This window comes from Artemia sp. Qi Xiang Cuo, chromosome 4, assembly GCF_049724085.1.
Source record: "Artemia sp. Qi Xiang Cuo chromosome 4, ASM4972408v1, whole genome shotgun sequence".
NCBI lineage: Eukaryota > Metazoa > Arthropoda > Branchiopoda > Anostraca > Artemiidae > Artemia > Artemia sp. Qi Xiang Cuo.
The window spans coordinates 39,898,120-39,915,424 of record NC_142797.1 but is presented as its reverse complement, the minus strand read 5'-3'; the positions used below and the strand labels follow the sequence as shown (position 1 = coordinate 39,915,424).

Genomic DNA, 17,305 nt, shown 5'->3' with positions numbered 1-17,305 from the left:
GAAAGCGAAATGTAGTACTGAACAAGAATATTGCAGGCGGCAGTTCAGTACTAGAAATTTCCAAAAAGCTCATGTTGTCGTTCTTTTACAATGTGTGCAAGGTGCACTGGCCACGGGAGGGGGAGGTTCAAGTTTATTATGTTGATACAGATTCTCTGCTGTTAAAGGTAAATGGGGCTGAAGATTTATTGGGTGATTTGCAAAAGGGGGTGCACATCAGCTCGCGGATGGATTTCACCAACTGGAATCCATCTCTCTACCCCGAGTTGGTGAAACGTCAAGCCCCCAACCAATTATTAATGTTAAAATCAGAGACGGGGAGTGATTTGATATCCAGGGGGGTGTTCCCGGGCCCCAAAGTTTATTGCTATGAAACTCATAGTGGGGATGAAAAGAAGGCGTGTAAAGGGGTGCCTACACATTTTGTAAAGAGCAATTTCAACATGAGCGTGTACAGGGACTGTATAGAAAGTAGCCTAATGCCGAGAGCATAAATGCTTGCAAGTTGCTCTCTACAGTATAAAAATTATACTGTAAGATTAGAAAAGCATGCAATGTCATGCATATCCGACAAGGCCGAGATGTTCGAGAATGTTTAGAGTATCGAACCTCATGGTCACGCTTATATGTCAGATCGGGTGGACTGCATAAACTCTCGCACTAAACTTCGTCTTGATAAAGTAACCTAACCTGAACTAACCACCACCACCAACTCGTTCATAATTTAACTAATCCCACTCTCACTACCTTAACCTAACCCCTCCACTAACCTGTAGCAGCCGCAGTGACGACAACTATTGTTTTTACACCGCCGCTCCGGGGGGGGGGTCCCTTCCCACGGCTACCCAGGGGGTTGTAGAGGGTCCCGCCCGTGCCCGGCTGGCCTTCACCCCCGTGGCCCGGGGGGGGGATCCCACCGTTAAATTCACTGTAATCAAGTTAAACTTCGCTAGCGTTTCCAGGGGTGTCTTTTGTTGTAAAAAAAGTTTTTTATAGAAAAGTGTTTTTTTTTGTTAAGAAATTTTTTTAAGTTGAAAATAATTAATTTAAAAGATTGACGGAAAAGTGTTGTACAGAAAAGTGTTTAAAGACAATAAGTGCTGCTGATGGACAAAAAGTGTTTTATATTGTACATAAAGTGTTATCGTAGTTCATGTTGAACAAATAGAGTTTTCATTTTGACCGGAGAAATTATGTCAATTGTTCATGGTGAACAAGTGTTATTTTTATTATTGTTCATGTGGACTACAAATATTTGTTTCCCTGCAGTGTTGAAATAAAAATTGCCATAAAGTATTGTTTTTTTTGTTGTTGTTTAATAGATAGATTTATGGGGAAATTACTACACATTCATTGTCCACGTTTGACTTACAGTTAGTTGCAGTCCGATTGTTGTCCCCAACAGCAACATGTATCAATTTAAAATGCCCTTCAGATTATTTCTGTGCGGTCCCTCAATGTCGGGGAAAACACCACTTTTAATTGGAATAATTCAAAATAGCAATAAAATATTTTTGGAGAAGCCGAAAAAAATCTACTATTGCTATAGTATTTGGCAGGAGTCCTATGATAAAATAAAAGCTATTGCCACATCCATACCAATACAATTCATACGGGGACTTGATGTTTTCAATAGTATTGAATCGAAGTCGTGGCTGATTATTGATGATTTGGCTGAATCCATTGAACAGTTCTCACAGGAAATGCTACAAATGTTCACCGTTCGCTCCCATCATGAACACATTTCCGTTACTCTGGTTCTACACAATCTGTTTCATCAGAGCAAATGTATGCGAACCCTTGCTTTGAATTGCACCGTCTATATTATCTATCGAGTTGTTCGTGATTCTAGCTCGCTCATAACTCTCAATAAGCAGATATACCCCGGCGCCCCTAAATTTCTGTTGTCAGCGTACACTCAGGCGACTAGCAAGCCCTACGGTAACATTTTGCTGGATCTTAATCAGAGCACACCCGAGGATCTATGTGTAGTCACCGACATTTTCAACAATGAAATTACAGTATATCTACCGGTGAACAGTAGAAAAGGCTATTAGTCGCCATTATGACAGTGAAGAAACTACACGAACAACAGCATCTATTTTCCGTTTTAAGCACTTCAAAACCACTGCTTAGGAAGGCTATACTCAAACATGGGGTTGACAATGATTTCATTAATCTAATATCTTAACTTTTTTTATTTTTAACGGAGGTAATTTTAAAACTGCATTATGTTTTTAGAAAAAATAAACCGAAACAGGTTTCCAGTTTCGGCGCCTGGGCTTTAAAAAACAAGGTAAAAAATTTTAAAAGAAAACGGCTCCTTCAGGCGGGCGGTAGCTTTTTCACACTTGTACTACCGATAATTGCAGGACTTGTAAACAGTTTTCTCTAGTGAGAATGGCAAAATCATATAAATTGACACCATTTGAACTTGTCCTCTTACCCGTGAAATATTTTGAAGACAATATAAGCAAATTCATTAATGATGAGAATATTGCCTATGACAAAAAACGGATTTACTTCAAGATACACTGCGACGCGTGGAAAAACATAAACCATATCGTGAGAGACCCACCGCTGATCCCCCTAAACAGGAAACATCTCAAGATTCTGCAGCAGCACCACAGGAGAGTGAATTGAATTAGAGGATATTGAAAATTAGAAACCTAGTGACTTTGACCTACCGAGAACAGTTTAAAAGAGTATTATCCTATCTCATGCTTGAAACTGACGATGAGCATCAGGTTCAAGTCGAGGGCACATGGAAACGAATTTTAATTCAGAGGAATAGTTATAATCTAGTTGATTTAATTTGTGATATGGTGACGAATCGTAAAGGACTCTTATCCTTTGACGATAATCTATACACCTTTCTGTGTGTATCAAACTTCCCCAAAAGTCTTATTGGCAATAAGCAAATTCTAAAGAAACTAAGAGAATATAGTCCATCAACAACACCATTTAAAAAAGAAGAAGATTCAATATTTGAAGATACTATCAGTGCCACTGATTTTACAACACCTGTGGTTGCTAGTCAAAAGCGAAGACGAATTGATTCGCCCGCCAGTGTGCAAAAGGGGAGTGGACATTACACTACGTGTTTACGTTCAAAATGGATGAAGTTTTGAAAGGTGTCTATGAAAATATTGGTGAAGCGGGGAGTTTAAGTTCTCCCAAAACGCTTTCCAAAGCTGTCTCCGGCACCACATTGAATAAAGCAAAAGAGTATCTAGAAAATGAGACGAGTTACACACTACATCGGAATCAAAGGCTTCGCACTAAACAATATCGACAAACTAAAGCCTTTGTCCCTCTGAATATAATGCAAACGGATCTTTTAACTCTAGACGCACTTCAATAGCGTCACAATACACCTTAAAAATATAGTCTAGTGGCAATCAGTATCTTTACCCGCTTTGCCTATGCCATTTCATTGCGATCAAAGAGAGGTGTTGAAGTTGCTCGAGGCATTGAAAGTATTCTTGAACTTGATTCGTATAGCAAATTCAATTAGATCGTGGCAGTGAATTTGTTAATCCCAATATGCAAAGTCTTCTTTTGAAAGTTAATACATTACTTTATCATAGTCACAGTCCTATAAAGGCTGCGTTGGCCGAACGATTAATAAGAACAATTCGTCAATTAATTTCAAGATATTGTACACTGAAAAATAAATAGGCTTTTATTCACGATTTTGATAAAATCATACAGATATACAACCATCGACCACATCGATCTCTGTCCAACTCTACACTAACGGATGTTCACTACAATGAAAATACATTTGATGCTTTTCTAAAGCAATACTCCAATGGTGAAAAAGAGAAAAAAAGAAGAAATTCAATGTTGGTGATACTGTTCGAATTAATAGAACCACCAATATTTTTGAAAAGGGGAATTATTTATGGAGCACTGAACTTTTTAAAGTGTCCAAAATCATGGACACCGAGCCCACGACATATTGACTGCGAGACATCAAGGATGATGAGATTCTCGGCGGTTTTTCTGAATATGAACTGCAAAAAGTTAGAAACACTAGTGAAATTTATCAAATTGAAAAGATATTAAAGAGTCGTACACGCAATCGCAAGAGACAGTTGCTTGTTCGCTGGCTAGGATACAACTCAGATTTTGATTCTTGGGTCAGTGCTGAAGATATTGACAATGCCCAATGATTTCTATGTGACTTTAATGTCCAATGTTTCTGATCCTCTCTGCAATAATTTAAATAGAACAAGTGATTTTTGGACGAAACTCTCCCCCACCTTCAAATTCGACGACGGAAAGTATGAAGTAGCTCTTGTCGACTTTATTCTCAAAAATATCCATGATCTCCTGAGAAAGAATCGTAAATATGAAATAAGAAGGATACCCCATGAGTGGCTACCGCCGTCGCACAGGGATCAAGAAAAAATTAAAAAAATAAACTGGTTGGAGTATAAATACATTTAAGTACATTCTAAGAAGATCACTTATATTAACAATTTATGTCGATCCATTAATGAAAGAATTTCTACTCGTAAAAAAGGGGCTTTTCATTTCAGCTATTCAAAGGAGGAGGGTAAGATCTACATTAGTTCACCTATTGCCAGTGAAAAGGTTATTCTCAATGATAATCTAAAGGATGTTCATTGATTTAAGATCAATATAATCAATTGTAAAAGTGACTGAAAAAATAATATCATTTTTGATTACTACCCGACAGCCATCTCCACGGACACATGTATATTTCTCTACGCTTAATTTGTGGAAACATCTCGAGTTGTTAATTCAAACGTTCCCCTCCTACGAGTTCTTGAACGAAAAACCAATCAAGAACATATTCACCACTACAATATAAAGCATCTTCAGTATATTCCCGTAAACACTTGCTATTTGGAACTTTGTCAGTTAACACTAAAAACCGAATTGGGTGATCCCATACCAATTTCAAAAGGTTTGGCTGTGATTACATGCCATTTCCGACCCATCGTTCAAAAGCAAGATGTCTAATAAAAAAGTGGTATTCACTTGTCCTGATATTGACTGCTATGTTAATACTCTTGGCCCGAGACAACAAGGCAATGGAATGGACTACTACAAAGGACGCTCGTCAATGTCTGGCTACGGTCTTGGCAGTTGGTTTGCTAAGCTGTTTCGCTCTTCACTACCACTGGCTAGAATATATCTTGTACCGGCTGCTACAGATTTTGCATCCTCTACACTAGACGATTGTGGCTCTGTCAAGGATTTTAAAAAATGTGCTTCGGAAAATCTTAGGTCCAGTGCGCGAACCCTTGGCGAGAGATTAAAACAGAATGGAAAAGGCTTAAAAAGGTCAAGAAACAATGCATCCCTCATCAGTCTCCACTCAGGTCGGAAACGAAAGACATCATCACTCTTGTCAAAGAAAAGAAGGAAAAAGCCGATACCTGCTGTAAACAGAAGTCCCAGGAAGAAAATTGTTAGATCGAAACTAGATTTCTTCTCCTAAAATGTCCTACCTACCACATAAGGATTCTCAACCTTCAATCACCGCCTCATTGAATCTATTCTATGCAGAAAATGTCGATGTGAGTGTCAATCATTGATTCTATGAACAATTCTATCCTCTACAACCCCTCTCCGATAATATCCACTTTAAAATTTATTAAAATGAATACTACTTTATGTACATGTCTTCAACATTTATAGATTTGCAAATGAAATACCGGGAAATCCGATAATACATTGCCAATTCGGGCCGATGGAATATCCTATGAAAATTGTATATTACATAATTTATTTCGTCAAATTAGTGTTCACATCAATGGCACTCTGGTGAGCAAAAGCAACAATCTCTCAAATTATACAAGCTATATGCAATTCATGCTGATGACACCCAAGTCATACAAGGAATTGAGAGGCACCTCCAATGTTTATAAATATATTACTAATACTGATAGTACAGATGTACTTAAAAATGCTACAACTACTGAATTACATCTAGTTGGAAAAATATATCATGAAATATTTAATATACCCCAATGGCTGCCGCCCAATGTTAAAGTGGATATAAAACTGACGCTTGCACCCTCCAATTTCATATTGAGAAAAGAACTTGCTGCCAATCCCGATGTAAGTCTCTCCCTAACCTCGGCAATACTTCATGTACGCAAACAACAGGTGATGAGTTCTGTTGCTTTGGCCGTGGAAAAACTGAGAGCCAATGGCAACAATATTAAACTACTTGTTCCTCATACAATCACCAATCAGCGTCATATTGCAATGGGGTCACGCACCTTCACCGATTCATCCTTTATCAATGGTGAAAGTCCGTCAAAAGTTGCGTTGGCATTTGTAAAGAGCCCTAGTGCAATAGGATCATGAACTGAATGTCCACATAAATTTGAGATGTTTGGACTTTCATCTCTTGTGTGCAAAGTAAATGGTATCCCACTCTACAATCTATCTTTTGATAAATCTTATAGAACATTATATGAGTTGACCATGCAAACCCTAGATCATGACTCGCAACTATTTGAAAATGGTATAACCGAAGATATGTTTGCTAAAACACATGGTATCATTGTATTGGATTTGTCTGGCACACAGGATATGAGTATAGTACGTACGGGGAGTGTGCGTTTAGAGTGTACATTTGCCGACCCAATGGCTGAGAGTATTGCACTAATCTGCCTAAATCAATATGAAACCTATTGGAAAATCACTCCCGAAGGTAGTGTTCTACTAGACTTGGCGCCATGAACACCAGTCAAATAATCAGTGTATTTAATATGGACCCCTACATGTCCCAGTACAAATCCTATTGTCTACCCTCAGACTTTCTTGGAAAAATTCAAAGTGTAAACAATACCTTGTTTATTGTTAATAGCAGTCCATTGACTGTGCTGACGGGTCATTGGCTGTGTATCTTTCAAAAAGTGAAGACTATTAAATTTTTTGATCCTATTGGTGTACCCTTTACATTCTACAAACCCCGCATCAGAAACTATAGCGAGAGCAGTGGGAAAACTATTATTCAAAATCGAAAGAGGGTGCAGGATCTAACGACTAAAAGCTGTGGCTTCCATGCACTACTATATTTTGTGTTCCGATGTCGCGGCTATACTTACAAGCAGTTCTCCACATTTATAGTGACAATCCCCGTCTGAATGACTTTCTAGTGGAAAATATCCTCTCAGACCTATACGGCATTGATTTCAGTGCCCTAAGAGTAAAGTGCTTAAAAAATGTTTGTGAATTTGTTTATTAATAAAATGCATATATATATATATACAACAATGTCTTTAAATCTTCACTTTTAGATTTCTTCATCTTCGATGTATAGGCAACTGTCGTGAACCACTAATGCTGGTAAATCATTTGGATTCACTATATATTGATCTTGACTGGCTGCAAAGTGAGGGTCACATTTTCTACAGTACAATGTAACTTCACTCTTGTCATATCTTTTTGTATAGTCAATGATACTATTTGCATTCATATTGTGAAATTCACGTGTTTCAATCTGTCTATTTGAAGCGATATCACATACAGTGTTTTCAAGTGGTGAATCACATTCGGTAACTGCCAAATAAAAATCACTTGGTTTATAGTCATAGTAGGCAGTGTCATCACAGCGATGACGTAGAAACCAGATTGTCTTGTTACCCCAACAGTTGAATCGTAGACTAGATTCCTCTTCCCAGAATAATTTAAATCCACGACGATACCAATCTCGTAGAAATAAACTAAAATCACGTTTAGGATTCTTTCCAATCATAGCAGGGTAAGTACTCTCCCACTGATCACATTTATCATAGTGACAATTGGAGCACAAGTGCCCTCTAGGATGAGAGTCGAACACCTCCTCAAGACATGAATTACATCCTTTAATTTGTACTGCATAGCCTCTATGTAATTTACAAGGATTAAATAATTTAAAATTTTCAATATAGTAATAAATAATTTTAAATGTCTAAAATTTATTCAAACTGCAAAGTGTTTAAATGAAAATGGTAAATATATATAAAATTTTTTGTTTTCCTTTTTAAACTCAATAACCGATAAAACGAAACTGATCCTCTTCGTTCGATAAATTCATTGTGTGGGACATGGGGGAGAGAGGAGTAGCTCTGTGACGTTACCTCTTTCGAAGGAGGAGCCATCTACATTGGCAATGTTTTCAAAAGTATATCCACAATATGATTCTGCTTTGTTCCAATTAATATATCAATAAATTGACAATAAGCATTTGAGTCACATTTTAAAAGTTTCATACAATAGTCCAATTGGGGAGAATCACTCCTCATTATATCGTCAATTGTTCCCCGACAAGAGAATATCCTGCGTTGAAGGGATAACTCGAGAAAATCGTCATCCAAAATCAAAAGTTTTTCCATAGACACAAGATTTGATCTAATTCTCTCTTTCTCTAATTTATTCATTTTTCAGTCCTTTCACTCTGACTTCTGACTCTAGACTGAGCCTGATTCGTTAGCTCTAAACAGAAAAGAAAGAGAACATTTTCGATTTTGAAACAATTTTATTGAATAATTACAATAACATCAATAATAGAGAGCATGTACAATTAGCGATACTGTATATTGTCTTCAATATGTTTCACCAATGCACTTAAAGCACATTGAAGTCTATTCACATGTGCTATATCAACTTTAGCAACAAAACATAATTGATCCTCCATTTTAAATTTGCTCAAGGATATCATATATCTTGCATATACTTCATCCCATTCCAGACAAAGCCGTGATCCTCTCGTGATTTCCACCACAATGTTTGGTGCTCTTGTATTATTACCATCAACTTCTAATAGGGTAAACACTCCACTCATCGCCGTCACAAATATATATCCAAATGAGTCAAGTCAATACTGTTCTTACTCCTTTAAATTCTATTCACAGACTAATAAAACTATAGAAAAAATCCTTTCCTCATATTCCCTCTACCGCTACTATGTAACAAGCCCTCTGATTGGCTGAGAAGGGGGATGTATCCGACTCGCTGATTGGCTGAGAAGGAAACACGTGATCTAACTGTTTCCGGGAAACTCATAACATTTGACTCGAGCAACAATAACAACAAATACTATTTCTGGACACCATGACATTCACCTCGAGCGTGCCAAAAACAACAACAACAACAAATAAATCGATCTTGACATTCGCTGAGAGCGTGCACTTACAACAACAACAACATCGACCTTGGAAAAAGAGGTCATTGACCCCATTAACCACGTGTTCTCCCTAATGACTCTATGCCCTTATTTGGTGTGGGGTTCGGAGTCTATGCCCTTATTTGGTGTGGGGTTCGGACTCAATAAGGCCCTTCTACTTATATATATATATATATATATATATATATATATATATATATATATATATATATATATATATATATATATATATATATATATATATATATATATATATATATATATATATATATATATATATATATATATTTGTAAAAATATATATGTGTACTATCACTGCTCGAGGATTATACTTCTTCTAATTTGAGACGCAGCCGGTTTCTGGCCCCCCTTACCCTCCCCAACAAGTCGGGGCTCAAGTTGTATTTACGGGAGAAATACGCACTCTGCGATGTGGTAGGGCTATTTTCATAATTTTAATACTGAGTGGCTCTAGTTTTCTAAGAGAAGATTTCCAAAAGCTTATAACATATTTAACTTTAAAAAAGCCTACAAAACGATAACTTTACATATTCTTGTTCTCGTGAAGCAAACATTAAGCCTGATTCCTTTTTTAATAGTCTGTAGTGTTATGACCTGTGATTGTGTTCACGTACTGTCATCTATAACTCAGATCAAGCGATGTAAGCAGTCAATAAACTTAAAAGAGGCGGCTCAAAATATACGTCCTCTGAATAGAAAACAGAAAGAAAGTAAAAGTATAGAGAGTACTACAAAAGAATTACTTGTCTTAAAAATGAAAAATCAAAAAGGCTAGCAAGAAGGCAAAAAAAAAAAACAGAAGCAGGGACTGCAAACCCTGGGCTGAAACCGACCTCATAAAAGCTACGTCCGATCTTATGTTTCTCAATTGCTCTTATTTTTTTTCAGAATTCTGAAAAGCCAAAGCTTTACTGAAAACATAAAACTGACACAACGATACAGGATTAGGAACAAATAAGCCCCATGTGGCCTGCAGAAAATAAAAGATCCACGAGACTTTCAATAGTTCTTCATCGGCAACGAAATTATAAACTTATACCATATAATTATGATTGTCCAAAAAGCTCAAGAATTCTTACTATTCAGTAAAAGTTTAGTTTTTCTGAATACTTCAAATATAGGAAAATATTCCTAGTCAATGTATTTGATTCAGTTCTGTAGATATATGTTGCATAAACTGCAAAGCGATCAATTTCGCTCGTTTTAAGTTTTAACTTCGCTATCTAATCTCATCAGGATACTTAGCTGTTTTTTTAAATTAATTTTCGTTTGTGTTTAGATTTATAAAAATATGCACAATGAACCTCTCAAAAATATCTTTGTTTGACTTAGGCGAGGAAACTAAACATGTCAACTGTGTCAAGGCGAAATGACAAAAAAAAAAAAAAAAAAAAAAAAACCTGCAATTTTATCAGACAAAGGTTCCAAGGGGTTTATTATCCTCGGTATCTTCGAGGAGTTAAAGATAGAAATTTAACTATTTATGACATATTGTCCTATAGGAAATACATAGGCCTACATGTATTCGCGAATTAGCGTCACTGACTCTAAGCCACTAATTTTAAGTGGTGTTCTTACTGGATTTTTCAAGCCTTACAGATGGCGAAAGATTGCCTGAATGAGTTTGAAAACCCATTTTTAATTCATGGGTCATGTTACAGTGGCGTCAATTCACAAAAATGCAGCAGCGAGAGAGGATTTTTTTTTCAATCCCTGCACTATTCTTAAAATTTTTTTATTAATTGTAATACCAGATAGATAAATTTGTTCATGTCACCATCAAAATGCTACGGAATCAAGAGTTATTGCATACAGAAAAAGTGTCTCTGGTGGGATTTGAAACCATCGACATATTACTTCAATAGCAAGATAATAATATCTGTCTGTCGGCTGGAAGCGGTAGCGCTTCTGTAACCCAAGAGAGGGCCGGAACCAGTGGAGGGTTTGAGGATGGGGTTCCTCTGATATAGTTGCCCATTTTGAGTAGTCAACCACACTAATTCTTGCGTCAACATCGTGACCTGGACCTAATCTAGACTTAATTAAACCTGTTTCCATTTTGCATATTTTTAGTAAATTCATTTTTTAAGAAATCGATTAGATTAAGACCATGACTAGGAGTTGTGTCAATTTAAAATGCACTCTTAAGATTACAAAGGACCCCAAAATATATATATATCCCCCTGACCCATTTTTAGGTCTATTTACACCAGAAAACGGGATTTTTTAAGACTTTTTTTCTTTCTTTTTTTTGATGTTTCAAAATTATATAGTTTTTCAGGCCACTATTTTCGTCAGTATTATAACATTGAACCGTGAAAACAAATAAACAAATTAATTAATTAAATCTGACCACCTTTTCGTCAGTAAAGAATATAACTTAAAAAATCAGTCGATTCCCAAAAGAATTGAACCTTCAGGGAAAAGCTACGCTTTTTTAAGCTGTTTGTTTTTACATGTATTTAGCTTAGTTTTTGCGTATTTATCACCCACATTTTTCTTTTTATATATGGCGGTCTGGCACCCACAAAAATCTATATAGACATCTTTTTCGTTAAAAATTGATTTCACGTTTTTAACATATATATATATATATATATATATATATATATATATATATATATAACTGTGCAAGTTTTTACTTAGCCAATATAAAGGAATCAGAATTTATTTTCATTATCCTTGTTACTCTAGGCTTTGTACCGAAAAAGGTCAAATTTCCTAACGGTAGCTGTTTTCTAATAGGGACAAAAATCCCTCCGTGCAGGCCCAGATCGAATAGGTGCGGGACCCGATTGGATTTGTTTTTGCGGCACCCTCTCTATATATTAAATATTCAAATAAAATTTAATTCCATACATATATATATATATATATATATATATATATATATATATATATATATATATATATATATATATATATATATATATATATATATATATATATATGTATATACATAAATTAAAAGATAAAAATGTTAAAATGCAAAAACATTTATTGAATATAAATTTACATCACCCAATATGAAATCATGAATTTACATGTTTTTAAATTTGTTCTGTAAATTCTTCTTAAATTGTTTGAAAATCCAATTTCTTCACTTTCAATCAACATAAACGTTAAACTATTTAATCTGTCCTGACTCATTGTCGATCTCAGATAGTTTTTTTTTATTAGTTATAGCCTGGAAAATGATCTCTCTCCAGAAGCAACGCTTCCTGGAATTGTGAACGGATTCTCAAAAATTTTTACGGAAAAATAGATTTCAAAGCTTCCATTTCTTCAAATAACATTTTTCCATTTATATGAGTTTCTTTCACCTTTGGTATATCATTTTCTATCAATTTAGAATCTGTTAGAGAAATCCCTCTCTGTATTAGAGTCTGTTAGAAACCCTCTCTATATATTAAATATTCAAAAAAATTTGAATATGTTAACTTAGAATCTGTAAGAGAAATTTTTAATTCAGCTGCATGTTTTTGAAGTGCTTATTCTTCCATTCTTTGAAATTTTCCCAGAACCCTATAGCCTATAGTTCATTATGGTTATAATACAATTGACATGAATTTTCAAGGGTATCAGTTTTCTACATATAATATATAATAATAAAACATTGATAAATATCATTTAACAATGCAAACTTGAAATGAATGTATGTGTAATTATTTTAATAATTCGTTATTTATCCACTATCGTCAAAAGTAATTTGTTTTAAATTTCGAATTTTGTTTTGTCCGTTTTGATGGTCATGCGGGGCCCTTTCAAATGCAAAAAAGAGACATGCGTTCGTTTTCAAATGGTACCAAACAATATGGCACAGCAACAGCCATATGTGATGTATTTTTTTTTTAAGCCGTGAAAATGCATATACTCCCTTATGGTTTTGGACAGCCAATTGGTATTCATAATAATACGGATAGCATATCATATTAGACTTACTTCATTAGAAATATCCGGCTCTTCATTTATAAAAACCTCATCAGCTTCATCGTCTTCACTATCAACAATAATTGCAGAATCAACGTTAGATAAATCCCTGGATTTTTTTTGAAATGTTAGGTCAGCTGGTACTGACACTATTTCGTTTCTTTCTAAGTCCTTAGTTATCATCGTAGCCCATTTGAAACCTTTCTGCTCTCACGCGTAGAGTCACTAGCTTTTCCAAAGATAAGCTTAGTTCATTCTGCTTCCTTTACTTGCGTCAGGTTACACCTAGAGTAGATCGATTTTTATGTACGTAATAGTTCTGGAATAACTGATTCTCTTCATGAATTAGAGCTTCTCCAGCAGAATATTGGATTAAGACTAGAATTGTGAGACAAGATCTAGAATTATCAATAGAATAAAGAAGATCACAAAACTTTGTTATAAAACTAGATTGTCAAATTGCAAATTGTTGAAGAGGAAAATTAGTGAGCCCCCTATCCAAGACCCGCCTAAGGGCTAAATCCACAAATTCAACTCTATTTTCAAGTTAAGTTGTTGACTTTACATTTTGGTTTAAGAACTCGCATCTCAATTGTCAGTGGAACATTATTTTTTGATGTATTTTATCAGTTACAACCCAATTATGAATTTGCGGTCAGGTTTGTCAGTGGTTTTCCAGTTTTGTTCGGCATTTAATTAGCAACTTGAATGGTCTGTCACCACAGTTGTTGATAGTTTTGTCACAACTTAACAAAAGATTATCGAACACAAGGTAAGATTTGACTGAGATTGGTAACATATCTACCTAAATCAATGCGTTTTATTAGTTTTTTTGTTGTTGATCAACTATGATTATTTTGTATAGAGAGGAGGGGGATAAATACAGCTAAATTAATGTTGCATAGTGGCTGAAAACCTGTAGGCCTATCCATTCAATTATTAATGATTATTTTACATCGAAGTATCGAAGGCATCCTCCACTTTTTTTTGCTCCTTGATAGCAACACAAACTTATCAATGTTATTCTAAGAATTGAAATTGGCTGAAATCAGAACATACTTTCAAGGCTTTATCGAGGGTAGGGGGGGGGTAGGGGCTTGGAAGCCCCCCCCCCACCCCCCAAATGTTTATCTGACTCGTACAAACGTAACAAAATGTACACAAACAAATTTTGTATGTATTTTTTGAGTTTTTTGTGTAACCCCCCCCCCCAAAAAAAAAAAAATTGTAAAATCCCCACAAAAAAAAATTCTGGGTACGGCCTTGCAGACTTATCCCCCTTGTATCTCTGGCCATGGAGCCTTTCGAGGGAGAATAAGGGTATTGTATTTCCAAATTGTATTTATTGGGGAATAAACTCTGAACTCTTAAACTTGAAAATTTTGACCCTAGAAAATATAGCTAACCTCTTTTGATCGTCATGAAATCCTAGTTACAGGGCAGCCTAGTAAAAGGTTTCCCAATAAATGTCCTTTCAACCAGTGTCTTCTTGATTGTCTCTTTCCATGCGTTTTTAAACGTACTTTTATTTTTCGATCCTAGAAATAAATGGGAGTTTTCTCCAAGGTTTTTGTAAGCTTTCTGTATGATTTTTTTTTACAAAAATGTAAAAGATAATATTAATCCAAATCAGTTTGGCCCAAACCAGAATAAAGTATGACCCATTATCTTGTCCCGACGTTAGATACCATCTTGCAGCAGTTAGAGACTAAATAATAATACAGGTCGTTCTTTTTGCTGATATTCCGAAAACTCTCTACAATCTAGACCACTAGGCGTGATGAAATTAGAAAACCAAGGGCACGCGCATTGTGTTCTTATTCCAAATAGAAATAAGACTAATTGCACCAGATTTTCACAAGGGTTTGTCAAGGAATCTAAGTCGGCTAAATTACCTTAATATTCTAAGTTTGAGTTATGCTAGTACCCGTGCTACAGAACTTAGTATTTACTCCTCACTTAAAAAACTGAAACACGACCTAGGTAAAATGAAGTTTACTAGCATTAAAAAAAAGTTCCCCCGTATCAATTTCCTTCCCTAAAACCTAAACGATTGCCTTCACTGACTTCAAGCGGAGTACAAAAGACCCTCTAAAACTCATATGTGTTTCGTTAGGCAGCGACCTTGAGTTTAAACCTCCTGCATCTAGAATGATTCATTTTGCTAGTTTGTTGCTAAAACCTAATTCTCAAAATAAGAGATTTAGTATTCCCACGAATAGATTAAGAGCTATTTATTGTTGTTATGTTCGACCCTGTCTTAAACATATTTGTCCCGTTTAGCATCAATATCCCACCAACAATTAGACATCTAAAGTTGAATTTATTAAAAAAAAGGGAATCTTCGAAAAGATCATCTTCTAAAATAAATTTAAATCAGCATCATCTGATCAAATTAGAGATAAGAGAACGTAACATACCTTGTACCTTGGACTGAAATGCCTATAGTCCGACTTGCATCGTCACATTTTTCCTCCCAACCAAGGCTAATTAGCAATAAAATGCCATACTAGAGTACTACAAGGAATGCCAGTTGACTGCTGCTTCAGGGAATTTCACTTTGGCAGCAATAAGATACAGTAATTTAATGGTGCACTATTTTATTAGTTATTTTAAGAACTGATTTTCTTACTTGGCCTTTTCCTAATATATATATATATATATATATATATATATATATATATATATATATATATATATATATATATATATATATATATATATATATATATATATATACATAGCTCCTTGCATTATTTAATTTTTCATTTTATAACTAACATGACCATGTTTGCTTGAAACATAAATATAATGGATAAGTCTATTCTGTTCGATGCTGAGAGAAGTATTCGAAATAGAAAACAGAATATCGACATGGGAGTACAACCGGAAGAAAACGGTATCATCCGCAAATACAATAACCCAAGCCACTGAAAAAAATGGTGTTAAATACTAATAAACAAATGAAAAAGAGTGACAATTGCAAACCACCCCCACCCCAACTGAAGCTACTGGCACAGTTTGTTCCTTTGGTTCAGTAGGTTTCTCGTCATTTTAAGTGTGAGGACAAAACATTCAGGGAATGCTGAATTAAGTCAAAGGACACTATGTGCATACAAATTGTCAAAAGGACGTATCTGTCACATCTCTGTAACGGCTAAGAGTATTAAGTTGAAACTTTCAAGGAATGTTGGGAAGGATGTTCTGGCCTTTAGAAAGCCTAGAGGCAATACCCCTCCTCCTGTTTGTGGTGGTTTCTGTTAGTTCTAAGTTTGAATTGACTCGTCATTTAAATTTCTGTTTGTTTGGATCTGGTTTATTCATTGACAGTGATTTCTGTTCGTTTTCAGTTTGAATTATTATTTCACTTTCACTACATTTCTGATTGTCCTTGGTTTACTGTGGCTCTTTGCTTTATTTTTAAGAACTTCTATTTTGGAAACTTGATGAGCTGTGGGTTGGAATGCCTATGTCAGCCGTCCACTGTTATATTCTACCTCTCCACCCGGACCACTTGGCAATTAAATACCATACTAGACTAACAAGAAAGAATGCAGCTAATCCAGTAAACACATTTATTCTATTCAATTGGCATTCTCTTCATTTTTTTCAGAATACATATTTTTTTGTTTCCACAGAAGTTTCTTAAGTGGAAAACAAAAACAGGGAAGAACAGAGGAAGAAGGAGAAATTTTGCCTCCCCACTCCCGCCAAAAAATTCAGAATTATTATGGTTTCACTCATATCTTCTCATATTTTTCACGCAATCCCCTTATTAATTTCTGTAATTTGACCCCAACTAAATCATAATCGTGTACATGCCTGCGACGAACCTATTCAAGTATATGAATTTTTAAATTGGTATAAAACTTTGACAGTTTTGTATCTCAAACTGTCAAACGGTAATCTGGATTATCATGTACTTCCAGATTTTGATCCTTTAGTTTTTTTTTGAGATGACAGAAGCAAGATCTCTTATGTACATTCGGCATTTTCAATAAGAGGCGAAATCTATAAGGAAATGCAAGAAAATACTTATATTTGAGCATTCGTTCTTTGCCTTGGGTAATATTACGACGTTTTAAACTTAAATCTCACTGTTAATTTTATATTACTTAAGATTTTTGAGTAATATAAAATAACATATACCGTACTTTCTCATTGTTTACAATGGGTTAATTACAATTTAACCCAGTA

At 35.2% G+C, this 17,305-nt stretch overlaps 1 protein-coding gene across 2 annotated transcripts in view; it reads right to left on the bottom strand.

The window, feature by feature from the left end:
* The window catches only part of LOC148953104 (ras-related protein Rab-37-like), a 74,399-nt gene extending 61,107 nt beyond the window's left edge, over window positions 1-13,292 (bottom strand). For both annotated transcript variants that reach the window (XM_089087528.1, XM_089087529.1), the window contains exon 1: window positions 13,121-13,292. In XM_089087528.1, the coding sequence (XP_088943654.1) occupies window positions 13,121-13,291 (171 nt within the window). In that variant the 5' untranslated portion in view covers window position 13,292. The remainder of the gene's footprint in view (window positions 1-13,120) is intronic.
* Window positions 13,293-17,305: the final 4,013 nt, after the last annotated feature.